The following is a 27624-nucleotide window of genomic DNA, read 5'->3' as shown; positions in this document are numbered from 1 at the left end:
TCAGCTGAACTCTACCTATCTGACTCCAGCCTATGGGAAGCAGCCCCATCAGTGAGTCTTAATCACCCACAGTGGCTGAGGGACAGCAGATGCTTTGGTGCATATGTGTCTCCGATAACAGAACCCATTTAACTGCTCCGAATCCACAGGGTATGATTATGTTGGGGTAATAACTCCCAAGAATGGCTTTGCCACAGTTATAACATGCTGAGAGGGAGCGAAATACGAATCCTGCATAAATTAGTCTGCCAGGTACCGTTAGCTATTAGTCAGTGCTATCAGACCTGTAATGAAAGGGTATCACACCACAGCCACTCTGGCTGTTTAGCTACATGACTGGATGAAAGGCAAATCGGATGTTGTTTCATTTAAATGAGTTTTTTTTTTTTTTAATCTACCTGCTTTTAGCTTTATGAAATCCCTAATACAGTTCAGAGATTAAAATGAGCTTTTATTTTTCATCTTTTGAGAAAAGAGATCTTGATTTGTACTCTAATTCTAACCCATTGACTCCTCATATCAGTTTTTATAGTGAATCAAATGTACCTGCATTTTTTTTTTCTAATTCCTGCTTCTGTTTTGAAACCTGTTCTTGTCACCTCTGGAAGGAGCCCGCCATTTTCATCATTGCCGTGGTTAAATAATTATTGTAGTGCAAGTAACTAAGTGGGGCTTCCCAGGTGGCATGGGTTTGACCCCTGGGTCGGGAAGATCCTTTGGAGAAGGAAATGTCAACCCATTCCAGTATTTTTGCCTGGAAAATTCCATGGATAGAGGAGCCTGGCAAGCTATAATCCATGGAGTCACAAAGAGTCAGACACGACTGAAAACATGTACTCACACAAGTAACTAACTTTGAAGATCTTACCATGAAGGTTTTCACTGGCAGAGATTTTTAAATGAGCTAACCACAGTTGAAACCTGGTGTCTCTGCCTTCAGCGTTAACTATCAACATCAAGATAATATAATTATATAACCCAAAGTTTAGCCACAAGCATGTGACCTGCTCAAGCTAGATCCTGGCTTACCTATTTTATTTTCTAAAGGTCAAATTGGGGCTGAAATATCAGGGCCACTGAAATGTGAAATAAAGAGGCAATGAATGAATTCAAATCTGAAGGCCAACTACCATCACTTGGTTATATGAGAACTAGGTCGTGTGAAGTACTAACACAGTGCTTTTTCATCTGTGAGGTTTTTTTTTCTTTTAAAATAAACTGAAGTAAAGTCGACTTACAATATTATATTAGTTTTAAATGTATAGCATAGTAGTTTTATCCTTTTATAGATTATACTTCATGCAAAGTTATTATAAAATATTGACTACATTTCCCATGTTGTATCTTAATGGTAGTGGGTAACTCTTAATCCTCTTCGCCTACTTTGCCTCCACCACCCATCTCCCCTCTGATAACCACTAGTTTGTTCTCTGTATCTGTGAGCCTTTTTCTGTTTTATTTGTTCACTTTTTATTTCAGATCCCACATATGATTGAAAACATATGGTATTTGTCTTTCTCTGTGTGACTTATTTTACTAAGTATAACACCCTCCAGGTCAATCCACATTGTCACAAGTGGCAAGATTTCATTCTTTTTTATGACTAATATCCCATTGTATATGTAAAACATATCTTTTTTTAATCTATCCATCTGTTGATGGACACAGTTTCTATATCTTGGCTATCCTAAATGATGCTGCTAAGAACATAGGCTTACATATATCTTTTTGAATTAGTGTTTTTGCTTTCTTTGGATAAATATCTAGGTGTGGAATTGCCAGGTTGTGTGGTCATTCTATTTTTAAGTTTTTGAGGAACCTCCATACTGTTTTCCATAGTGGTTACCAATTCCCACCAACAGTACACAATTTTTCCGTTTCCTCCACGTCCTCAGCAGCCCAACATAGTATTTTAAATAGGTGGTGAAACTAAGTCCTGCTTGTACATTTTCCTCATCTCTTTGCATAATGTATGGAGACAGAAGGTGGTAGAGGAATGAGTAGATCAAGAATTTCAATCCTAGGTCTGCTACTTACTAGGTCTGTGACTTTGGGAAATTTTTGTGACCTCTCTTGAGTTTCCACGTCTTCCACTTCTATTTGTTCAAGGGAAGCAGGATCATAACGCCTCCATCTCAAGGTTGGAGATCATGTATGCAAAATGCCTGGCACCCGTGAGGCACCCAGTAAATGGGCAGCTGAAACTAGTATTTTTTTCTTCTGGATTGCCTGAAAGTCCTTGGGGAAGATGAGTCGCCCTCAGAGATTAGAAGAGAAAGCAGGATGGGGGGTGGGGTGGGAGGGAGGCTCTAGAGGGAGGGGATATATGTATAATTACAGCTGATTCAATTTGTTGTACAGCATAAACTAGCCAATGTTGTAAAGCAATTATACTCCAGTTTTTTAAACAAGGCTTCTTCTAAGGATGAAAAAAATAAACGAGAAAGCAGAGCAGCAAATTATAAGAACAGTTTAGAAGACATCCTCCAACAGATAAAGTTCACACACCAGGATTAAGTTCCAAAAGTTCCACTGAGAACCTGCCACACGGAGTTTCAGAAGCAGCCCCATCCACCTCTACTTCCTCTCTCAGGAAAGCACAGGTCAATGACATTACTCACTGTCAGGATGGAGGGTAATTTAAAGGGAAGGCAGGGGTGTGTGTGTGTGTGTGTGTGTGTGTGTGTGTGTGTTTACATATTTTGTTGCTGTTGTCCAGTCACTAAGTGGGGTCTATTTTGTGACTCCTTGGACTGTAGCCCACCAGGCTCCTCTGTCAATGGGATTCTCCAAGCAAGAATACTGTAGTGGGTTACCATTTCTTCCTCCAGAGGATCTTCCCGACCCAGGGATTAAACCTGTGTTTTCTGCATTGGCAGTGGATTCTTTACCACTGAGCCAACAGGGAAGCCTGTTTACACATATAAGCAAGACTACAATTGTCAAACAAGGCTGATTTTGTGGATTATTTTTTCCAATAAGGATATTAGATGTAGTTGTTAGGAAGGAAGCAGAGATAAATGCTCTTGTCCTGGACTAGCCAAGGAGAACCAGAAGTTCCTTCTCTCAAAATCACCTTTTCTGTATTTCTCACTAATTTGAGGATGATTTCTGCTTAAGTTCTGCCTTTGGGTAAAGAACACCCTTGGAGTGTTAAATATACTAGTCATTCTTCATTTCTTGACATTACCAGTTAATAAAATCAGATTCAGGAAAAAGGAGTTTTGCAGTGAGGATGGAAGAGGAGCTTCTAGAGAAAATGAAGAGGAAAAAATAGAAGGAGGTTGGACAGACTCTCCATGCCTTTAGATCTCCCTTTTTCTCTTTCTCGATAATTCTCTCTTAATTCCTTGACGGTTTATGGCTGTTCCTGCTCTTTGGAACCAACTAACCCCTCTCCCTAGAATTCCAAAACATCCCATTTTTCACTTTCTCCTTCTTTAACCTGCAATTTTCTACACAAAAAGTGAAAGGTTATGACAGGGGAAAAAAAGAAGCACTGACTTTGATAATGAAATTCGTCTGAGTCCTAATAAATGGAAGGTATTTCAGAATACTTCAAAAATCAGGTGCTTTAAGCATGAGAGAGCAAAGGCACACAAACTCGCCACTTCTAATGATGGTGGCTAACATCTGTCAGTGGAAGCTGTGAGCATTTGAAACTAGAAGGGTCATGCAAATTTAAAGCTGGAGGGACCTTGTCTAGAACAGCCAGCCGCTTGTTATACAGATCATAGAGTGTTTGAACTGGAAGAAATGTTAGAAATCACCTAGTTTCACCTCCCATTTGATAGATGCAAGAGCTGAAAAGCAATGAAGTGACATAATTTGCTTCAAGTCTAATCTGCAACGAGTGGCAGAGTGCTGCCCCCATCCCACATTGCTTATTCTTGATAGTGCCAGTTTACCAAACACTGATTAAGCACCCCTTTGTGACATGCGTTGTACTAGGTCCTAGTATGAGGGAGCACCAGGATGCATAATAGCCTCTGCCTTCTTAGGGCTCAGGATCTCCTTGCAGAGAAATCTCAAGAACTTTTAATACAGGTGATGAGAAATAGCAGAGTGAGCATCAAGGTCTGGGAAGGAAAGAGGAGCAAGAAGAGGCCGTGAGAAGCTGGCTTTCCCCTTCGCATTAGTGAAGATAGCTAGAACATTACTATCTTCTAATCACTTTTTTCCTCAATGGGAGGTAAACAACCTCTCATTGGCGGAACTGTTCTAATGGGTGAGTGGGGCTGCACAATAGGGCACCTAAGCTGCAATGCCAGAGGGGCCCTGCAGGTTGAGTGAAACAGTACAAGTGTATCCTACCCACCTCCCTCCCACCAGCTAGTCTTCCGTGAACACACTAGGTGTCCCTCCTACCCCCACTGTGCCGGCTTCCTCATGGCAGTACGCTAAGGAAGAGGGGAGAGACAGGCAGTGTTACCAGAAGGCGGAACGTCAAAGACGTTTGCAGCCCCGCCATGTGTAGGCAGAGTGATGGGAAAGATGCAGGACATATAGAATGGTGACCAGTAGATCACCTGGAACAGCTGGGATCAGCAGGAGACCACGGGGATAGAACGCCAACTCTCAGTGATGGTCACAGAAATCCAGAATCCCAACTATTCTACCCCAAAATATGTTTGAGAAGCCACCTTCTTGCTCACAGAAGTAGTTTCAATGCTCCCTCTGCAATCTGGGTCATATGCCTTAACTGGTCAAGAAGCTCTGCTTCTCTAAAATATGAAGTAAGCTAAACCTCTGTTAAGCTTTTTACAAATTTTCAATCATAAGGTCCAAATTAAGATGCTTTAAAAAGTATGACTCAAGTTACAAGCTACGAAATGCTGTGATTGGTTAAATTTTGTTTTTCTGATTTAAAAAAAAAAATTATCCCATATGTTTTCCCCAGCTCATTGAACAGTCTTGGCAATGAAGAGATCAGCACATCTAGGAATGATTAATGCCATATGATTCTTGAAGATCATATTTTGATAATGCTCTGCAGTGTTTCAAACCAAAACAGAAACCCACCCACACACCCTGAGCTCAAAACTGATACTTTTTGTCTTGATGGCTACATTTAAAGTTTAAACACCATCATTAAAATTTTACAGGTGACATATCAGGAAAAATTAAGCCAACCAGTCGTGCTGCCTTGAAAGGAAAATAGTCCTTCATTATAATGAATGAAATTGTGTTTTATGTATGAATGCTAGTGATCTCGAGAAGATGAACCGCTGACCCATAAATGGATGAGAATCAGCCAGAGTAAACGAGGCAGAAGTTTTCCCAGCATAATTGTGCAGGCTCACAGGGGAGATTTTTGTTATAATTAAAAGAGACAGAGTGGTCAATAGGGAATATTTAATAGGAGTAAACATGACAACGTTGCCTAACTATTTTCTGGTTCATTCTTCATCCCCATGTTATACTTATATCTGGGTTTTAAAAGTAACACATATGTTGCACATAAAAATAATACACATAAACTTGTACAGCAGAACCAAGCAAAAACTCATTTAGAACATGGACACTGACAACGCCCAATTTATTCCAAATAAACCTCCAACTAAATTTGTCCAGTGCAAAATTTTCTTCATTAGGCTGGAGGAAACATTCAGAGAATCACAGGGACTAATGCAATGGTGTGAGGTAGGCGGGGGTATTGTTTAAACCCCATCAGCTCTGAAACTTCACAGAAAGCAAAGGGACCCCCAATTAGAACAACTTCATTACAGACAGAGCTGGCATAGGACACAGCCATGAAAAATTGCTTCACTGAACTACAGAGGAATGCGGCCCTGGGAGGATTAAATGAGACAAAATATGCATACTGCTTACTGTCAAGTACATATTTAGAAAACATATTATTGTTTTGGAACATATCCTGTGCTATGAGTAAAGTTTATCTTCATTTCACTGTGGAAAATGCAGAGACTCCAGAAAACCCCTGTAGGCTCTCTGCTTTTGTCTAAATTCATTTATGAGAAGCTTTACTCACACTTTAGCTTGCCAATGACTCATGCTTAAATCATTTCACTCATCTTTTTTCCTTCTTTGTCTTTTAATACAGTTGCAATTCGTGTGACATTCTGCTTTGTTCTTACCCTGAACCCCTTGGGAAACTAAACAACTCTAACAGCCCCCTTACCTTAAGGAAATAAAGCCATTCAATAAAAAGGGTGGGGATCCACTTCATCCAATCTAGTCAATGCTGATTTCTTAAAAAGCCGAAGACTAATTCTTGGGGATTTTCTGGAACCCTGTGCAAATTTCTGTCACTTAATAGCCTATGTGAGTTGAAAGTTGGTGTCCAATGGTGCTAAGAAGTGGGAAGGAATGTTGTGGAAATATAAATAGGCCAGCACTGAAATTTAATTAGACACTGCATATGTTAATAATAAATTCAATTAATTTAGCTTTCCACCTATGCTAGAAAAAAAAAATACCCAGGCAAAATAATAATTCATTTTAAATGCCTCAATTGGTAACCTCCTTTCCTGAAGACTGATTTATGCAGTAATTTACTGGCGGTGTCTTCATAAGATTGTTCCAAACCAGCCCATTTGAAATAATAATAATTTCTGAATGTGTGCTGGGAGAGATATAACAAATGACTTCTTATTAATTTTCATTTAATGAGTTGCCTATTCACATGGTAATTTTTTAAAAATTCTCTTCTTAAGACACACAGGTAGTAAATAGTCTGGGTAACACTTCCATTTCACAAATATCGCAATAGGAAAATCTGTCTCTTATGCTCCACGTAATTCAAAGGTCAGTCAGTGGCAAAGTTTCCTAAATATGTATCTAATTCTTTCTCAAGTAGCATGGCACATTATTTTAAATTTCTATAGTCAGGTGATCCAAATTAGGTAAGGAAAAAAGAAAAAAATATTTATCAACAGTAAAGTTCCTAGCAGGGGAAATGAGGGTATAGACAGGAAACAAACTTATGTGCCAGGAGTAAAAACAGCTAGAGTTGGTTAAGGAGCTCATGACACTGGTTCTTTTTTTTTTTTTTTTTTTTAACTTGTTATTTTGTATTGGGAAATCGCCAATTAACAATGTTGGGATAGTTTCAGCTGAACAGGGAAGGGACTCAGCCACACATACATGACACTGGTTCTATTTTAAAGAACAAAACAAAGATCTTCTCTTACACTTTCCTATTTCTCCAAGCTCCCCTCTTTTAAAAATAAGAGCCCATAATTTCCTACATAAATATTAATATTTAAGAATGTTTATCTTTACCAAAAGTTCAATTCCCTGGTAACTCATTAACTGTAAGTTGTCATAAGAAAAATAGAATGAAATAATAAAAACCAGAAAGAAGCTGCTCAGAAGAGATCTATGTATTTCAGATGGTTCATACCTCTTCAACAAGTCCTGCAATAGACAGGGCAAGGTTCTTAAAAATAATTTCTTGCAACACTTGGAAGAGCTTGCCTGCACTATTAAATAATTCAAATGGAATAGTTACTTACACGAGAACCGAAAGGGCCTCTTTCCCAGGCCACACTGTCTCACGCCCTCTCCATGGAAAAGTCCGTACTGCATCTCGCCCATGAACTTGTCCAGCTCCTGCCCTGAGGCGTTGACGAGCAGAGCCCCAGTTTTGCAGAGAAAGGTGGCTTTGATCCACAAAGGTGTCCCCAGGGCTGTCACAACTCCGAGGGCACACATGAAGCTTAACATCCCAGCCATGCAAAAAATGACTTTCTTCTGTTGGCTTGGCATGATGAGAAATGGCTCTTATGAGGGTGAGGTTCAGAACTCAGACCTTTGTGACCAAGGAGAAATGACTGCCCCTTTGACTGTGTTTATTATAGAAGCTAAACAGACAAATCCCAACTGAAACAGCAACTTCACCACTGACGGCATCTCTCGCCAGGTTAAATGTCAGAATCCCAGGGTGGAGGCGGCTTCATCATGCTTGCTTGGTTTTTTTTCCTCCTTTTCTCTGCTTCTAATTTGAAATCTTAAGACTAAGAACCTAGAGAATAAACCTCTTTCAAAGTGCCTGCAAGTATCTGCTCTTCAATCCCCTGGTAACAGAGGTCTAAGATAACAGATGGAGTCCTCTGTGTAACCTGATAAATGCCTCCCCTTTCCTCTGCTTATTGTCTGATTGGGTGAGTTGAAACTTTCAGAAACAGGCTTGGCTCCCTTGGTAAATGATCAGCTACTTGAGAAGTTCATTTATTGATGTGTTTTTATTTTTGTTTTTGTTTTAGGTGGGAGGAGAAGAGGAGTTGCATTAGAGGTAGGAAGAATATATATATATATTTTCTTATATATGTATATATACATATAAATATATATATGTACACACGCAAATATACTGACAATTAATTGATTTTGAAAAATGCCCATTGTAGCAGGATAAAATATTGGACTGAATTGGTTTCTGCATGGATCTGAAGCACCATAGACGGACCACTGGGACTCCTAACTCCTTTTCTCCCGGATCAATGATTTAGAACCAGTGTGTCGATGAAGCATTTGATTCATTTTTTTTTTCCTGGCACACAGAAATATGGAGATGCAGATGCAAATATCTAGATTTCTAAATGTTTTCTTTTAAAAAGTTGACTGCTTTGGGATAATGACAAGGGAGTGTAGTTCTGGATCTGAGAAATATCAGAATCTGAAAGAAGACAGAGGCATTGTTGTGGAAAGAATAGATTGTGGTCAGATGGAAGGCACTGAGAATTCATCACTGAAAAGCAAAGGTCCCAGCAGAGGTAATCAGTCAGGGAGACAAGAGGCAGAGGGATGAGCAAGATTAAGTCACAAAGTGAGTTTGGTTAAATTGTCAAGATCTGAAAACTAAAGTTCAGAATTCAGTGACAAATTTTTAACTCTGCATTTCCAGTGAGATTCCTCTTTCTGCAAACAGATACAGTACTCATTTATGTGTGTGTGTGTGTGTGTGTTTAATGAATGTCTATTTATGCCACATTAGTGTGCTAGGCTCTAACTTACAAAGTGAACTTTTGGTTAGAACTTAGTATGTCTGATACCTTGCCAAGTGTCTTACCTAAATTACCTAATTCTCATGATTATCACATAAAGTGATAAGGCAGAAGATCACAATGATATGCCCACTTCACAGGTAAGGAAACTGAGGCGCAGAATCAGCAGACAACTTGCCCAAGAGAGTTGTGGAGCTGGATTCAAATCCAGCCCTTGTCCTGGAAGAGATGAGCAGCTCTTCAATTGGGTTGGGTTGGGCTAGAAGTAACAGGCTAGAGTATCCCATCATCTGTTATACAACTTAGGTGCTTGGGGAACACAGACATCTGCAGATAGAATTTTCCCACTTAGTCATGCTAGCTTCTAGTCTCTCAATCCATGTTTAAGCATGGTAGCTTAGGAGAAATTAATCGTGAAGATTCTACACCTAGAGATATAATGAGTCTCTAGGTTAATAGAACTTTGAGGGGAACTTTGAAGTACTTGGCATAGCTACCCATTTTTAGTAGTTGCCAGAGGCTGTCTTGTTGAAGATTGACAGCTAGGCATAGAACCAACTCAAGAATACCAGTGTCCTTTCAGGGAAGGAGGTAGGCACATAAACCATGGTCACAGGACAGGGCACACACAAGATTCCAAAGAGGTGCTCAAAATTAGGTTTACAACATAATCCTTTTTATTTCACGGAATGTGACACAACTGAATAAAAACTCATCACCGGCTCTTTGGCTTCCCAATTAATTCTCCACTGGATTTAGAGCGATTGCCATCATTGTCCACTAGCAAAACAAGGGGGGTACTGCGTAGTTGTCCCCAGTAAGCAGTTATGTGGGGGTACATGTGCCGTACCCGTTCCAGAAGCTTTAAGGTATCTAAGCAGAGCTAAGTTAATTAAATCAACATATTCTGTAACTGGAGGAGATAGAACATTTTCCAGCCTCGAAGCAGAAATTACCCATAACTTAATTGTTATAGTTAATACCTCCTCAGAATGGACATGGCGAGAGAGGGGTAGCCAGTGTAGAATTTTGGTCAATGAACAAAACCAGTCAAATGTACCTAAAGCTGTCCATGAAGAAAGCCCTGACTGTGTGCATGGACAGCAGTCAGATCATATCAGTGCTTAGGTTTGCATCAGTCTGTAGTGGTTTTCTCAGAAGCATGAGAAAAATAAATATAGTGAACTCACCTTTTATTCTTAAATTTGTGTCCTTCCTAATTTTTGTTAAGATTTCCCTTCTTTAATGAAATAATAGTAGTTGAATCTTTAGTGTCTTAACTTGACAAGTTAAAAAATTGGCAAACCTATGTCTGTTCCCAGTGTTAAAAAATTATCTGCTGGTCTATGATATACAACTCATGGATCCTTGAGTGGAAACAATGAGACCTCAAGCCTCACAGTGTCCTGGATGATCTCTTTGTCTTGACCCACAGCTGCTCAATGGATCACTTGAGATTTTTTTTTTTTTTAAACTGCTAATGTCTAGGTCCTAATCCCTGAGATTCAGATTTGTTTGATTTTAGAGTAGGGCCTTCATGTTGAATTGGGCTTCCCTGATGGCTCAGCGGGTAAAGAACCTGCCTGCCAATGCAGGAGATGTAAGAGATGCGAGTTCGATCCCTAGGGTGGGAAGATCCCCTGGAGGAGGAAATGGCAACCTACTCCAGTGTTCTTGCCTGGGAAATACTATGGGCAGAGGAGCCTGACAGTCCAAAGAGTAGCAGAGTCGGACACGACTGAGAACTAAGCACGCATTCATGTTGAATCACACCAGGTGATTGCACGGTGTAGTCAGGGCTGGGAATCAGGGCTCGGACCCCATTCTACACAGCCACCTTCTGATGACTGACTGGGCTTTGCAGGTGTCTCAGCTCTGGAATGCAGCAGATTTGGCCATCTGGTCACTGAAAAGGACAGTTCGTGTTGCAAATTAGTAAACTGGCACTGCCATTGATAGCTCAGACTTTCCTTAATTCTGTTCAGCACCAAGAGCATGATCTTGTCAAATTGCCCTGCTGAGGCCAAGTTCTGGTATATCTGAGATGAAAGACCAGGTCGTGGGTCATAGCTTTACCCCAAGTCACCATGTGAATATCCACAGCGATGTCTCCTGATTGTGAAGGGCCCCCTCGGGTCCTACGCCCACCTGCCCTCCTCTCTGTGCAGCTCCCTTTCAGACTTCAATACCAACCACCCACAGGCTGCATAGTAGTGTGTGTGATCCACCCTCTGAGCATGATATAATAGAACCTGGCAGTCATTATGCCTGACAGCCTTCTTTTGAAATTTCATCTTAAGTGTCTTGAATGACAGTGATGACACCATTTTCCTTGCAGTCTCTCCGAGAATTTGAGTCATTAATGTCAGCAAGTTTTCACCAAGTATCCTACTGAAATCTTTACTTCTCTCAATCTTAATAGCAATATACTTGGTGACATAAGGAAAGGAAACTAAGCCTTGTCACCTTCCCCACCATGACCCCTTTCTGGGTCTAGATATAATTCCTCAGTGTGATTGGAATCAGTAATCAGAAAGGAGTACGATTGCAGGCGATTTTGTTACTTCCAATGTAGTATTTATGCATCTTCTTGTACTAATCTGGGTTCATTGGTTTGTACCCTTATAGTCATTTTCTTAAAAAAAGAAAAGGCTCCAATCCAAAGCCATAGGGGTTCTCACCTGATTTGTTCCCTGAGAGTAAGAGGGAACAAGATTTGGGGGGTTGTGGAAAGAGAGCTGGGGAGAAAGATGGAGTCTAGGGTTTGGCTCCAGGTCCATCACTAAATTAAAAATTCTTTAATTTTTCTGGCATTTGTTTTAGTCAGTTAGTCATAGTGTTCTCAGCTATACACATAGGCAATTCTCAAATTATTTTTAACCAGAGAAATCATTTCCTCAACTAAACTCTTGGGTATAATAAGAGATAAAAATTGAGCTTTTATACTGGGAGAGATGGGGATCCAGGAGCTTTGTCACTGGGCCCCCTTCTCTCCTTATTCCCTAAGAGCCCCCCATCCCAACCCTAACATCAGCTCTGACAAGCACAGTAATAAACTTGGACCACATGATCCTTTAATTCCCTTCTAAACTAAAAACCATCTTTTTCACAAGTTATAGCATTAAAATTTGTCCATTTGCTAGACTATTTCTCTTTTTCTTTGCTGTACTAACCTGTTAAGTGTAATAGAACCTTGCACTGCCAAGAAACACTAGATGGATGATTATTCCAATTATTAATTTTTAGATTAGTTAGTGAGCGTTTCTAGGTTTTGTCTGACTTGTCACTAGTAATAGTGATTTCGATTTTCTTCCAAATGGATCATTATATGCCAAGGCGTCGCTAAGAGAGCTTCAACAAGGGTTTATCAAGCTTCCTGTTCTAAGACAAGAGGCTTTTGTGAATCTATCCCATTTTTCTCATCTTTAAAGCAAAATCTGGCAAATTTGATTGACGTTCCTTGACTAAATCAAGTCGCTGGTGATCCTGAAGTAGCATTGTCATTCTTTAATGACGGTAAGGGGGAGAAAAAACACTCCACAGAAAGAATTGATTGATTTATTAGGGGGAAAATTACCACATGTGTTAGACCTTGATTGCAGCTAATATTTGTAAAGCTAATTGCTTGAACTAGAGGATTAAAAGGGTTGAGGGAAGGGAAGAAAAAGAAAACAAATTCTCTTGGAATACAGATGAAGCCTCTGTGGATTTGGACTGGGAGGGAGAGTTCAGTGTGGGATTTTCAGGGTTGATGATGACTATGAGGACATTTAAAGTATTATAAGTACAAGAGTTGGGCTTGTTATACAAAACAGAGAGCCGGAAGTGGAGGAAAGTTGTTGCCTGTGTCAAACAAGATGTGTGATACCCCCGATTTTTCTGGGTTTCTTGTTGGTATCTCATTACAAGGCTTGTTGATATTTAAATCTCTACCCAGCAGGATGCCTGAGCTATTACAGAAGGAAGAAATACCTTCTGTGATACCTCCTTTAATAAGAATAGATGAACCAGATTCCTAGTACAGGGAAATAGTGATAATTCTTCTTGTTGCTATAACCCAGGGTAGGTGTGCTGAGATGGTAAACTTTAGAGTAGTTTGAGCCTATCATTACTAACTATTATTAATGTGTAAATGTTTTCCTTTGTGTGGGTGTGCAACACCTAAAATACTGACAATTTCCTTGATGATTTGCATCAAAATAATAGTAGCAATATTAACAAAAATGTAATACATAGGGAGGCTTACTCTGTTCCAGCACTTATTCTACATATTAACTCATTTCTTTTCAGATACAATGGAGAAATTATTAGGTTTCCTATCCCTTCTCTGGTTAAGATATCCCAGGTAGTAGAATAGCTTAATTTTCAGTCAGACAGATCACAAAGTCTTCTAAAATAGTCTCAAGGTGAAGAACTGAGTTGTAGTACAATTAGGTAGATTTGTATCTTGTCAATTCTCTAGAAACAAGGAGTGTTGACTTCTGGAGCTATGTGAGCTAGAGAGAGCTTTAAACTAGTCCTAAATTTATTTTTTGTTGTTGTTATATTTTATTTCTATGTTTGTTACAAACTCCATAATAAATTATTATATACATTATTTTGTTTAAAAGCAAAAATAAGCATTGCTTATTAGAAATAAGTGCTTTTTGTTTTCCACATATTTACCATTTTCTCTTTAATGTGTTTATTTTTATTGAAGTGTAGTTGATTAAGGTTGTGTTAATTTCAGGTGTACAGCAAAATGATTCAGTTATACAGATAGACGTATCTATACTTTTTCAAATTTTTGCCCACTTAGGTTACTGTAGAGTACTGAACAGAGTTCCCTGTGCTATATAGTAGGTCCTTGTTGGTTATTTATTTTAAACATAGCAGTGTGTACATAGACATACTATTTTTTCAGTGACTTGCATCAAAATAACGACTAGTCTTGTATCCAAAATGTTAACTCCATATCAAACTTTTATTTGAGCACTGACTATGGGCAGAGGGAGCTAAAAATAATAGATGACCAAATGGAGACTTGAGATAGCCTTAATAGTTCTAAGGATGGGACCAAAGCAAGAAGATGTCTTTAGGTTTGAAAATGTAATTGCCTGGGGAAGTCTGGGTTGGCGGGACTTCATATAAAAAGACAATTAACCAGACGATGAGCCCAACAGGAGCCACCCGTGTGAAATGACAACTGCAGGCGCTGCTACCGTGTAACACACGGACCTTTGGGTTGTCTGCTCACCCCCAGCACTTCCTTTGAAAAATTCCTTCAGTACCCACAGATACCAAGTCTGTGCGACCCACCCTTTGTCCCTGGTATTGATTAAGATTAGTCATCTGGGCCAGTCAGAATCTGTGTCCTGGAAACTTAGAGGTATGTTGAGAGGCAAAGGTCAAAGCATTGTCGGCCAGTCTGCAGAAAGAGAGAAGGAAGCAGTCTTGGCCCACAAAGAAGGCCTTGAATTGCCCTCTCCTGCTCTAGCTGACTGCTCCATTTTTCTACCAGCTGTCATCCTTTTCCTTCCCAGAAGTCAAATGTAGGTCTCTGCCGGCAGAGTTTTCTTAGTCATTTACCTGTTTGTTTGCTTTCCTGGGAAGCACTGATTTCAGCAGCTCTTCCCACTGTCTGGTTCTTGGTTTGATGTACCAAGTGAAACAATGAGGGGTTCCTGAGAGAAGGGTGTGTGGTGCCAGCCACGTGTGGGACGTGAGTACCTGTGTGTCGGGGCCAGTCACAGGGCCCCTGTGTCCCACCCTGCCCCACTCTGCCCCACCTCATGGGAACTTTCACTCAGACTGGTCTCATCTGGTCCTCCTTCATCAGGTGTGAACTCTTCCCTTTCATGTTGTCCCTATCCCCGTAGGTGTCCAGGGCCCCACCCTCCATCCTGGAAGAACCACGGGAATCCTGGGCTGCTACTTCCTGGGATTGACTTTATGGAGAGGAGCAGAAAGGGGTGGGGAGGGCCGAGCTAAGTCCTGGGATGCAGACAGACCACCCTGCTCTTAGTCCACTGCTGGCAATGTGCTGGCTGCTGGTCAGCAGGAGGGGCCTCACTAGATAACAGAGCAATTAGGTCAGACCTGGAAAGTGAAGAGGAACTCAAAAGCCTCTTGATGAAAGTGAAAGAGGAGAGTGAAAAAGTTGGCTTAAAGCTCAACATTCAGAAAATGAAGATCATGGCATCCGGTCCCATCACTTCATGGCAAATAGATGGGGAAACAGTGGAAACACTGTCAGACTTTATTTTGGGGGGCTCCAAAATCACTGCAGATGGTGACTGCAGCCATGAAATTAAAAGACGCTTACTCCTTGAAAGAAAAATTATGACCAACCTAGATAGCATATTCAAAAGCAGAGACATTACTTTGCCAACAAAGGTCCGTCTAGTCAAGGCTATGGTTTTTCCAGTGGTCATGTATGGATGCGAGAGTTGGACTGTGAAGAAAGCTGAGCACCGAAGAATTGATGCTTTTGAACTGTGGTGTTGGAGAAGACTCTTGAGAGTCCCTTGGACTGCAAGGAGATCCAACCAGTCCATTCTGAAGATCAGCCCTGGGATTTCTTTGGAAGGAATGATGCTAAAGCTGAAACTCCAATACTTTGGCCACCTCATGGGAAGAGTTGACTCATTGGAAAAGACTCTGATGCTGGGAGGGACTGGGGGCAGGAGGAGAAGGGGACGACAGAGGATGAGATGGCTGGATGGCATCACTGACTCGATGGACGTGAGTCTGAGTGAACTCCGGGAGTTGGTGATGGACAGGGAGGCCTGGCGTGCTGTGATTCATGGGGTCACAAAGAACTGGACACGACTGAGCGACTGAACTGAACTGAACTGAGAAAGACAAATATCATATCACTAATGTGTTAAATCTAAAGGAAATGATACAAACGAACTTATTTATAAAACAGAAATGGACTCACAGACATAGAAAACAAACTTATGGTTACCAAAGGGGATAGTGTGGGAGTGGGGAGGGGGCAGGGAGAAGAGAAGAGAGATAAATTAGGAGTTTGGGATTAACATATACACACTGGTGGTGGTTTAGTTGCTAAGTCATGTCCGACTCTTTGTGAATGCATGGATTGTAGCCTGCCAGGCTCCTCTGTCCATGGGATTCTGCAGGCAAGTATACTAGAGTGGGTTGCCATTTCCTTCTCCAGGAAATCTTCCCAACCCAAGAATCAAACCCTGGTCTCCTGCATTGCAGGCAGATTCTTTACTGACTGAGCTACAAGGAAAGCCCAAACATATACATACTACTATATATAAAATAGATAAACAACTAAGACCTAATATATAGCATATATATGAGTGTATACATGTGTGTGTGTGTGTGTGTGTGTAAAACTGAATCACTTTTCTCTACACCTAAAACTAAAACAACTTTGTAAATTAACTCTACCTCAATTTAAACAATGGTTAATAATAATAAGTGCAGTTAGGTATAGTGATCTGGGATTTAACTTCCACTGGGCTCATACCCAGTCTACCTCTACACCCCGTCCTGAATGCTGGTTCCCTTCCTCTTTTTGCCTTCCCAGACTACCGTGTCCTTGAGCAAATCTGCAAGTTGCAAGGTATGCCCTACTCAGATCTGACCCTTTCTGCCCACCCTCAGGTGGATCACACTTGAATTAATCTCTCATGTATCTTTCCTTCTACCGTAACCATTCTCTCCCCACATCCCCAGCCCTCTTTTCCTCAGCTTAATTAGGAAAATAAATATTTATCCACACAGGAGAAAATCTTGCCAGAGTGTATATTGGTTTGCCTTTGTAAAACAGTACTGTCCCCTTGAATGGTAAAACATAGCTAGTTACCAGGACATTAAAGGGTTAAAACTGAATACTTCAGACCTGGTGGCCAACACAGTTTCATTAAGCTCCTGTAAAGCAAGGGAAACGTTCTAGGTTAAGAGTCTCTTTCCAGGAAATTCAAATAGAAATGAATGTAAGATCTTTATTAGTTTTCTGACCTCTCTGTGCATGGTCCTTATTTGGGAAAAAAAAAAAAAAAGTCATAGGAGATTGTCAACAAAGCAACTTAGAAGGCTACAAATACCTTATTTTTAGACTCTTTTCAAGAAAAGCACCCACAGATAGAAAAAGGGGTGGTGAGTGAAATGACAGGCTGGTCATGGTGGAGAGTTCTGACAAAACGTGGTCCACTAGAGAAGGGAATGGCAAACCACTTCAGTATTCTTGCCTTGAGAACCCCATTAATAGTATGAAGAGGCAAAAAGATAGGACACTGAAAGATGAACTCCCCAGGTTGGTAGATGCCCAATATGCTACTGGAGATCAGTGGAGAAATAACTCCGGAAAGAATGAAGGGATGGAACCAAAGCAAAAACAACACCCAGATGTGGATGTGACTGGTGATAGAAGTAAAGTCTGATGCTGTAAACAGCAATATTCCATAGGAACCTGAAATATTAGGTCCATGAATCAAAGCAAATTGGAAGTGGTCAAACAGGAGATGGCAAGAGTGAACATCGACATTTTAGGAATTAGAGAACTAAAATGGACTGGAATGGGTGAATTTAACTCAGATGACCATTATATATACTACTGTAGGCAAGAATTCCTTATAAGAAATGGAGTATCCATCATGGTCAACAAAAGAGTCCAAAATGCAGTACTTGGATGCAATCTCAAAAACAACAGAATGATCTCTGTTCGTTTTCAAGGCAAACCATTCAATATCACAGTAATCCAAGTCTATGCCCTGACCAGTAATGCTAAAGAAGCTGAAGTTGAATGGTTCTATGAAGACCTACAAGACCTTCTAGAACTAACACCCCAAAAAGATGTCCTTTTCATTATAGGGGACTGGAATGCAAAAGTAGGAAGTCAAGAAATACCTGTCAGTTCAGTTCAGTTCAGTCGCTCAGTCGTGTCCAGTTCTTTGCGACCCCATGAATCACAGCACCCAGGCCTCCCTGTCCATCACCAACTCCCGGAGTTCACTCAGACTCACGTCCATCGAGTCAGTGATGCCATCCAGCCATCTCATCCCCTGTCGTCCCCTTCTCCTCCTGCCCCCAATCCCTCCCAGCATCAGAGCCTTTTCCAGTGAGTCAACTCTTCCCATGAGGTGGCCAAAGTACTGGAGTTTCAGCTTCAGCATCATTCCTTCCAAAGAAATCCCAGGGCTGATCTCCTTCAGAATGGACTGGTTGGATCTCCTTGCAGTCCAAGGGACTCTCAAGAGTCTTCTCCAACACCACACTTCAAAAGCACCAATTCTTCGGCGCTCAGCCTTCTTCACAGTCCAACTCTCACATCCATACATGACCACAGGAAAAACCATAGCCTTGACTAGACAGACCTTTGTCGGCAAAATAATGTCTCTGCTTTTCAATATGCTATCTAGGTTGGTCATAACTTTTATTTCAAGGAGTAAGCGTCTTTTAATTTCATGGCTGCAGTCACCATCTGCAGTGATTTTGGAGCCCAGAAAAATAAAGTCTGACAGTGTTTCCACTGTTTCCCCATCTATTTGCCATGAAGTGATGGGGCCAGATGCCATAATCTTCATTTTCTGAATGTTGAGCTTTAAGCCAACTTTTTCACTCTCCACTTTCACTTTCATCAAGAGGCTGTTTAGTTCCTCTTCACTTTCTGCCATAAGGGTGGTGTCATCTGCATACCTGTAACAACAGGCAAAATTGGCCTTGGAGTACAGAATGAAGCAGGGCAAAGGCTAATAGAGTTTTCCCAAGAGAACACACTGGTCATAGCAAATATGCTCTTCCAACAACACAAGAGAAGACTCTACACATGAACATTACCAGATGGTCAATACAGAAATCAGACTGACTATATTCTTTGCAGCCAAAGATGGAAAAGCTCTATACAGTCAGCAAAAAACAAGACAGGAGCTGACTGTGGCTCAGATCATGAACTCCTTATTGCCAAATTTAGGCTTAAATTGAAGAAAGTAGGGAAAACCACTAGACCGTTCGGGTATGACCTAAATCAAATCCCTTATAATTATATTGTGGAAGTGACAAATAGATTCAAGGGATTAGACTTGATAGACAGAGTGCCTGAAGAACTATGGACAGAAGTTCATGACATTGTACAGGAGGCAGTGATCAAGACTATCCCCAAGAAAATGAAATGCAAAAAGTCAAAATGGTTGTCTGAGGAGGCCTTACAAATACCTGTGAAAAGAAGAGAATTGAAAGGCAAAGGAGAAAAGGAAAGGTATACCCATCTGAATGCAGAGTTCCAAAGAATAGCAAGGAGATTTAGGAAAGCCCTCCTCGGTGATCAATGCAAAGAAAGAGAGGAAAACAATAGAATGGAAAAGACTAGATATCTCTTCAAGAAAACTAGAGATACCAAGGGAACATTTCATGTAAAGATGGGCACAATAAAAGGACAGAAATGGCATGGGCCTGACAGAAGCAGGAGATATTAATAAGAGATGGGAAGAATACACAGAACTATACAAAAAAGATCTTCATGACCTAGATAACCATGATGGTGTGATCACTCACCTAGAGCCAGACATCCTGGAATGTGAAGTTAAGTGGGCCTTAGGAAGCATCACCATGAACAAAGCTAGTGGAGGTGATGGAATTCCAGTTGAGCTCTTTCAAGTCCTAAAAGATGATGCTATGAAAGTGCTGCACTCAAGATGCCAGCAAATTTGGAAAACTCAGCAGTGTCTACAGGACTGGAAAAGGTCAGTTTTCATTCCAATCCTAAAAAAAGGGAATGCCAAAGAATTCTCAAACTACTGCACAATTGCACTCATCTCACATGCTAGTAAGGTAATGCTCAAACTTCTCCAAGCCAGGTTTCAAAAGTATGTGAACTGTGAACTTCCAGATGTTCAAGCTGGTTTTAGAAAAGGCAGAGGAACCAGAGATCAAATTGCCAGCATCCACTGGATCATGGGAAAAGCAAGAGAGTTCCAAAAAAAAAATCTACTTCTGCTTTATTGACTATGCCAAAGCCTAGTTGACTTTGGCATAACATTGATATTATGTTGACTGTGTGGATAACAACAAACTGTGGAAAATTCTTCAAGAGATGGGAATACCAGACCACCTTACCTGCCTTCTGAGAAATCTGTGTGCAGGTCAAGAAGCAACAGTTAGAACTGGACATGGAACAATAGACTGGTTCCAAATCGGGAAAGGAGTACATCAAGGCTGTATATTGTTACCCTACTTAATCAGCTTATATGCAGAGTACATCATGTGAAATGCTGGACTGGATGAAGCACAAGCTGGAATCAAGATTGCTGGGAGAAATATCAGTAACCTCAGATGTGCAGATGACACCACCCTTATGGCAGAAAGCAAAGAAGAACTAAAGAATCTCTTCATGAAAGTGAAAGACAAGAGTGGAAAAGTTGGCTTAAAACTCAACATTCAGAAAACTAAGATCATGGCATCTGGTCCCATCACTTCATGGCAAATAGATGGGGAAACAGTGGAAACAGTGTCAGACTTTATTCTGGGGGGCTCCAAAATAACTGGAGATGGTGACTGAAGCCATGAAATTAAAAGATGCTTACTCCTTGGAGGAAAAGTTATGACCAACCTAGACAGCAGATTAAAAAGCAGAGACATTACTTTGCCAACAAAGGTCCGTCTAGTCAAAGCTATGGTTTTTCCAGGATGTGAGAGTTGGACTATAAAGAAAACTGAGTGCCGAAGAATTAATGCTTTTGAAGTATGGTGTTGGAGAAGACTCTTGAGAGTCTCTTGGACAGCAAGGACATCCCACCAGTCCATCCTAAAGGAAATCAGTCCTGAATATTCATTGGAAGGACTGATGCTGAAGCTGAAACTCCAATACTCTGGCCACCTGATGCAAAGAACTGATTCATTTGAAAAGACCCTGATGTTGTAAAAGATTGAAGGTGGGAGGAGAAGGGGACGACAGAGGATGAGATGGTTGTGTGGCATCACTGACTCAATGGACATGAGTTTGAGTAAGCTCCAGGAGTTGGTGATGGGCAGGGAAGCCTGGAGTGCTGCAGTCCATGGAGTAACAAACAGTCAAACACGACTAAGCAACTGAACTGAACTGAGTGGTAGGAAACCCAGGCTGTACTGGGAACAGCCTGTGGAATTACCATACTTAGAAACCAAAACTCTTTGACTTGTCATGTGCTGAAAATCACTAGCAAGTCTGATCAGACATGATGCTGTGCCTTTAAATGATGTCAAACCCCTGGGCACCAAGCTGTGGACACTACAGAGAATAGGTGAAAATTCAGTGAACTTCAGATCCTTATGAAAGTGAACCACGCTTTACTCTATGCCTTCACTTCTGTTGGAATGAAAACTAGGCTAGCCAATGACTTTTTCGTATTGATACAAGAAATGTTTTATCATTATGAAAAAGAGCACTTTAACAAAGATATTTTAAAAGGAGAACTATGACCTATTAAAAATGAATTAGAAATGTATTGCCTAAGACTCAAGGTTTCTCAGAGAAGTCCTTATAACCTTAAGTTAGGTAAAGATTTCTTAGAGAAAAAGAGTATGAACCATGAAATTTAAAAAATGATAAAATGCCTACTGTTTGAATGACACTGTAAAAAGTGAAAAGGTAAACCCCAGACTGGGAGAAAATATATGAAAAATATGTATATGATAAAGAACTTGTATCAGATCAGATCAGTCGCTCAGTCGTGTCCGACTCTTTGTGACCCCATGAATCGCAGCACGCCAGGCCTCCCTGTCCATCACCAACTCCCGGAGTTCACTCAGACTCACGTCCGTCGAGTCAGTGATGCCATCCAGCCATCTCATCCTCTGTCGTCCCCTTCTCCTCCTGCCCCCAATCCCTCCCAGCATCAGAGCCTTTTCCAGTGAGTCAACTCTTCCCATGAGGTGGCCAAAGTACTGGAGTTTCAGCTTCAGCATCATTCCTTCCAAAGAAATCCCAGGGCTGATCTCCTTCAGAATGGACTGGTTGGATCTCCTTGCAGTCCAAGGGACTCTCAAAAGTCTTCTCCAACACCACAGTTCAAAAGCATCAATTCTTCGGCGCTCAGCCTTCTTCACAGTCCAACTCTCACATCCGTACATGACCACAGGAAAAGCCATAGCCTTGACTAGACGAAGCTTTGTTGGCAAAGTAATGTTTCTGCTTTTGAATATGCTATCTAGGTTGGTCATAACTTTCCTTCCAAGGAGTAAACGTCTTTTAATTTCATGGCTGCAGTCACCATCTGTAGTGATTTTGGAGCCCCGAAAAATAAAGTCTGACACTGTTTCCACTGTTTCCCCATCTGTTTCCCATGAAGTGGTGGGACCAGATGCCATGATCTTCGTTTTCTGAATGTTGAGCTTTAAGCCAACTTTTTCACTCTCCACTTTCACTTTCATCAAGAAGCTTTTGTGTTCCTCTTCACTTTCTGCCATACGGGTGATGTCATCTGCATATCTGAGGTTATTGATATTTCTCCCAGCAATCTTGATTCCATTTTGTGTTTCTTCCAGTCCAGCATTTCTTGTGATGTACTCTGTGTATAAGTTAAATAAGCAGGGTGACAATATACAGCCTTGACGAACTCCTTTTCCTATTTGGAACCAGTCTGTTGTTCCATGTCCAGTTCTAACTGTTGCTTCCTGACCTGCATACAAATTTCTCAAGAGGCAGATCAGGAGGTCTGGTATTCCCATCTCTTTCAGAATTTTCCACAGTTTATTGTGATCCACACAGTCAAAGGCTTTGGCATAGTCAATAAAGCAGAAATAGATGTTTTTCTGGAACTCTCTTGCTTTTTCTATGATCCAGCGGATGTTGGCAATTTGATCTCTGGTTCCTCTGCCTTTTCTAAAACCAGCTTGAACATCAGGAAGTTCACAGTTCACATATTGCTGAAGCCTGGCTTGGAGAATTTTGAGCATTACTTTACTAGCGTGTGAGATGGGTGCAATTGTGTGGTAGTTTGAGCATTCTTTGGCATTGCCTTTCTTTGGGATTGGAGTGAAAACTGACGTTTTCCAGTCCTGTGGCCACCGCTGAGTTTTGTATACAAAATATATAAAGAAACTTCAAAACTCAACAATAGGAAAACAACATACTAAAGTAAGAAATATGTCAAAATATTTTAACAGGTACTTCATCAAAGAAGAGATGTGAGTGGCAAATAAGCCCTTGAAAAGATCCTCCCCATCATTAGTCAAAATAAAACCACAATGAGATACCACAAACCACTTATTAAAATGAAGAAAAAATTTTTTTATAAAACCTGACAACACCCAGTCCAACAGCAGAGTGTTGCAGTCTTTTACAGAACGGGACCTGGGGACTGGAGTCGATGAAAGAGAGAGAAAGAGCAATATCCCTCGGGTTACGTGGAAAACCAATAAAGCCCATACACAGGACTTGTACCGCTCATGAAGGCACAGGGCGTCCTCTCAAGGAGGTCTTAAAAGCCCGGGCGAGAAAGTGAGCTCTGTAGGCTTCCACACTCTGAAGAACTAGCCAGAGACAGAAAGAAGGACACGGGGGACCCAAGTCTCTAGTGGAACAAGGGTATTTCATTATCAGAAATGTATGCTTATATATCTTCAGTAAAATGATTACTCAGCAGTTAAAACGAATGAAATTCCACCAGTTGCAGCAAAATGGATAGTCTATTAAGTACAAGGTCGCTGAAGTCAGTCACTGAAAGGGAGTCACTGAAGGGAATCCAAGCAGGTGCTCTTTCCCATGATCTCAGTTCTGAGAACTGCATGCAGCTCTACTCGATCCTGTATTCCAGGAACTGACAAGGAACAGAGAGTCCTTGAGAAATGGCACACAAAGAAACAAAATGCAACATATTGGATCGCTTAAAGTTGAACGTCCCCTGACAGCAGAGCAAATGGAACTTTAATGCATGTGAGTGGGAAGGCAAAATGGCACAGCTACTTTGGGAAAAAGTTTAGCAGTTCCTTAAAAAATTAAACATACACTTCCAGTGTGATCCAGGAACTGGGTACACACGTGCGCAGTCATGTCCAACTCTGCGAATCCACGGACTGCAGCCCGCCAGGCTCCTCTGTCCATGGGATTCTTCAAGCAGGAATACTGGAGTGGGATGCCATTTACTTCTCCATGAGATCTTCCCAACCCAGGGATTGAACCCATGTCTCCTCCATTGCGGGTGGATTCTTTACCTGCTGAGCCACTGGGGAAGCCCATTAAAGCATATGGCCACATAGAAACCCATACTCAGATGTTCGTAGTGGTTTAATTCATAACTTCCCCCAGAGCGAAACAAATGTCCACCAACTGTGAATGGATAAACCAACTGCAGTACAGCTACACAATAAAATACTACTCAGAAATGTGTGTGTGTGTGTTAATCGCTCAGTCGTGTCTGACTCTTTGCGACCCCATGTACTGTAGCCCACCAGGCTCCCCTGTCCATGGGATTCTCCAGGCAAGACTACTGGGGTGGGTTGCCATTTCCTTCTCCAAACACTCATAAATAAAGGGGAACAAACTACTCACACACACACACACCCAGAATAGATAATTCGCAAATGTTTTTTGCCAAGTGAAAGAAGTCACACTCAATTGTATGATTTCACTTACATGACATCTGGAAAAGGCAAAGCTATTGGGATATAAATTATATCAGTGATTGTCAAGAGTGGTGGAGGGTATTGACTATTAAAAGGCAGGAGGAAAAATTGGGTGATGATTGTGGTGAAGCTACCTGCCTGAAAACATTTGTCAAAATTTCTAGAACTGTACACCTAAAAAGGGAGAATTCTATTATATTGAAATTATATTCCCCAAAAGGGGGAAAAAGTAAAATATCTTGAAATGCCACAAATATATAGCTTTCCATATATTTTCTTATGTAAAAAATTAAACATGGGAACTTCCTTGGCAGTCCAGGGGTTAAGACTCTGTGCTTCCAATACAGAGGGCATGAATTCAATGCCTGGTTGGGGTACTAGAGCCCACACGCTGAGCAGCGTGGCCAAAAAAAAAACCCAGAAAAAATTAAACATGAATTAACCTTTTTCTTAGAATAGAAAAATAGGATGTACTAATCAATTGGGTATTTTCTTTAACAAGAATTGTTGCTTCTTAAGGAGTTATAATTTAGGAAATATTTTCAATTTGTTCTATAAACATTCAGTGTGTTTCGAAGAAGGGACATAGTCAGGAGACCTGGGTTTGACTAAAGGTTTTGACACTAACTTGTCCAGTGACCATAGACAAATAACTTTCCTCCTTGGATTTTATTTTTCCTACTTCTCACGAGTAAATTTGACATGACTCATAGTTCTCAACCTTTTTTTCTGCCTATACTGAAGTAGCAGATAAAATCCACTGTCATTGGAGGGAGCTTTCATCACAGATAGTGGTTCCCAGTGGGTTAGGGGAAGCAGCCAAGGGGGAAAATAACCCTCAAGGGGATGATGAGACATTTCGGAAACTCTTACACATCTGAAATTCTTGAGAGTCACTCTGTACTTGTTTGAAAAATTATTGAAGTAAACTATCTCTATGAAGCATTTTAGTTCATTCTGAGATTCTGCTGAGAGTATAAATGAGTAAGACTGTCTACCTGTCACTAACCTGATGCTGTACAAAAGTTCATCTTTCTGTGATGATTCAGAAGATGCAGTAATACCCCGCAGTGTCCCAGGACCATCATCACCACCACTTGGACCATCAGCTCCCATCAGACAGAGCAGAAGATGCAGATGGTACAAACGATTAGGCTGAAACTGTGTTGACCCTATGACACCCTGCTTGTTCTGTTTTTTAAATTTATTTTAAAATTTTTATTGGAGTATAGTTGCTTTATGATGTTGTGCTAGTTTCTGCTGTACAGCAAAGTGAATCGGCTATACGTATACATATATCCACTCTTTAAAAAATTTCTTTCCCATTTAGTTTAACAGAGAGCACTGAGTAGAGTTCCCTGTGCTATACAGTAGGTTCTCATTATTTATCTATTTTATACACAGTAGTATACATATATGTCATTCCCCTCCCAATTCATCCCACTCTCCCTCCCTCCTGGTATCCGTAAGTTTGTTCTTTACATCTCTATTTCTGGTTTGCAAATAAATTCATCTGTACCATTTTTTCTAGATCCACATAGAAGCAATATTATATGATATTTGTTTTTCTCTTTCTGACTTACTTTACCCTGTATGACAGCCTCTAGGTCCACATCTAGGGCCACATCTTTGCAAGTGGCAGAGTTTAGTTCCTTTTCATGGCTAAGTAATATTCCATGGTATATATATACCACATCTTCTTTATCTGCAAGTTCTATTTTGAATAAACTGATTTGGGTTAATTTGTCATGTATTTCTTTTTCATAGAAATAGAAGGAAGGGGAAAATACAGTTACTTGTATTTTCTGATTCCTTGTATTGTGGGAAGAAAAAAGAAGGAGCAAGGAATTCTAATAGTATGAATGTGAGCCACTTCTCCCTCAGAACTCTGAGAAATGAACCATCAGATAGTGATTGGAAGAATCATTTAACAAAACCAAAACAGAACACTTCACCTCTCCTCAATCCCAATCGTTTCCCATTTGTTAATGGCATCGCTGTCTCCTCTCAGCTCAGGCCAAAACCCAGAGTTGTTCTTGATTTTTGCCACCACCTTCTACTCTGCACCATTCAATCTATCAGCACCTTCTTCCTTCTCCACCTCCAAATTACATCTATCCTGACTGTGTATTTTGATGACCCTAGTCCTAATCACCATTGACTCTGGCCTGAGCTCTTGCAATTACCTCTTAAGTTCTCTCCCTTGTACAATACATTCTCAATTTGGCCAACACATTGATTCTTTTTAAATGTAAATCGGATCCCATCACACTCATGAAGGATGCTTTCTGGGGACCATCACGTCACACTTATGATATAATCGGGAGACTCTACTGTGACCTACAAGCTCCTCTGGGGTCTGGCCCATCTACCCCGTAACATCTCTTCTTATCACTCTCTTGTGGGCTCAGCACCTGTCCATTTTCTCTTCCCAGAGCACTCAGTGCTTGTGTGGGCCTCAGGGACTTTGCTCTTGACCTCCCCTGTGCTGGGAATGATTATCTCCAGACCTTCCAAGAACTGGTCCCATCTTTCCATGCAGGTCTCAGCAACCAACATTACCTTCTCAGAGGGTCCTTCCCAGATCATCCTTGACCAGCTACTCTGTCCCATTGGTCTGTTTTATTTTTTTTCATATTACCACCTAAAATTGTATTATATGATTTGTCTGTTAGTCATCTTGACTGCTATCTGTTTCTCCCACTAGAATGAGAGTTCCCTTGAGGTCAGGGAGCTTTTCTTATTCTCCACTGTGTCTCCAGGGCATGCAACACATTACAGGGAGGACCTAAAATAAATGCTGTTGACTGAATAAATGGGTGCATGTATAGGTTACTTGCACCCTAAAGGCAAAATGTTTCTCCAAATCAGAACTGGAGAGAACAAGCAAAATCTGACAATAATAGCTTGTCTACAGTCTTTGCAGAATAAATGGTATTAGCATGCCTAAAGAGAAAAATGAGTCAATTGAAGAATCAGCAGAGAAAATATAAAAGAAAATATCAGAGAGGTAAAAATGTGCCTTCAGTTGTTGACAGAGGGAGATTATAGCCTGTAAACCTGATATGTTGGGTTCCTGATGCAGGGACATTCCAGCAAC

The 27624-nt window shown here is 40.8% G+C and overlaps 1 protein-coding gene across 1 annotated transcript in view; it reads right to left on the bottom strand.

The window, feature by feature from the left end:
* Positions 1-8023, bottom strand: part of CLRN1 (clarin 1) — a 47137-nt gene extending 39114 nt beyond the window's left edge. The window contains exon 1 of the mRNA XM_027543569.1: positions 7479-8023. Coding sequence (XP_027399370.1) covers positions 7479-7731 — 253 coding nt within the window. The 5' untranslated portion in view covers positions 7732-8023. The remainder of the gene's footprint in view (positions 1-7478) is intronic.
* Between the last annotated feature and the right edge of the window lie 19601 nt (positions 8024-27624).

Source organism: Bos indicus x Bos taurus, chromosome 1 (assembly GCF_003369695.1).
Source record: "Bos indicus x Bos taurus breed Angus x Brahman F1 hybrid chromosome 1, Bos_hybrid_MaternalHap_v2.0, whole genome shotgun sequence".
NCBI classification, from domain to species: domain Eukaryota; kingdom Metazoa; phylum Chordata; class Mammalia; order Artiodactyla; family Bovidae; genus Bos; species Bos indicus x Bos taurus.
Note: the sequence above shows the minus strand (reverse complement) of the source record. Positions and strands in the feature narration are given on the sequence as shown.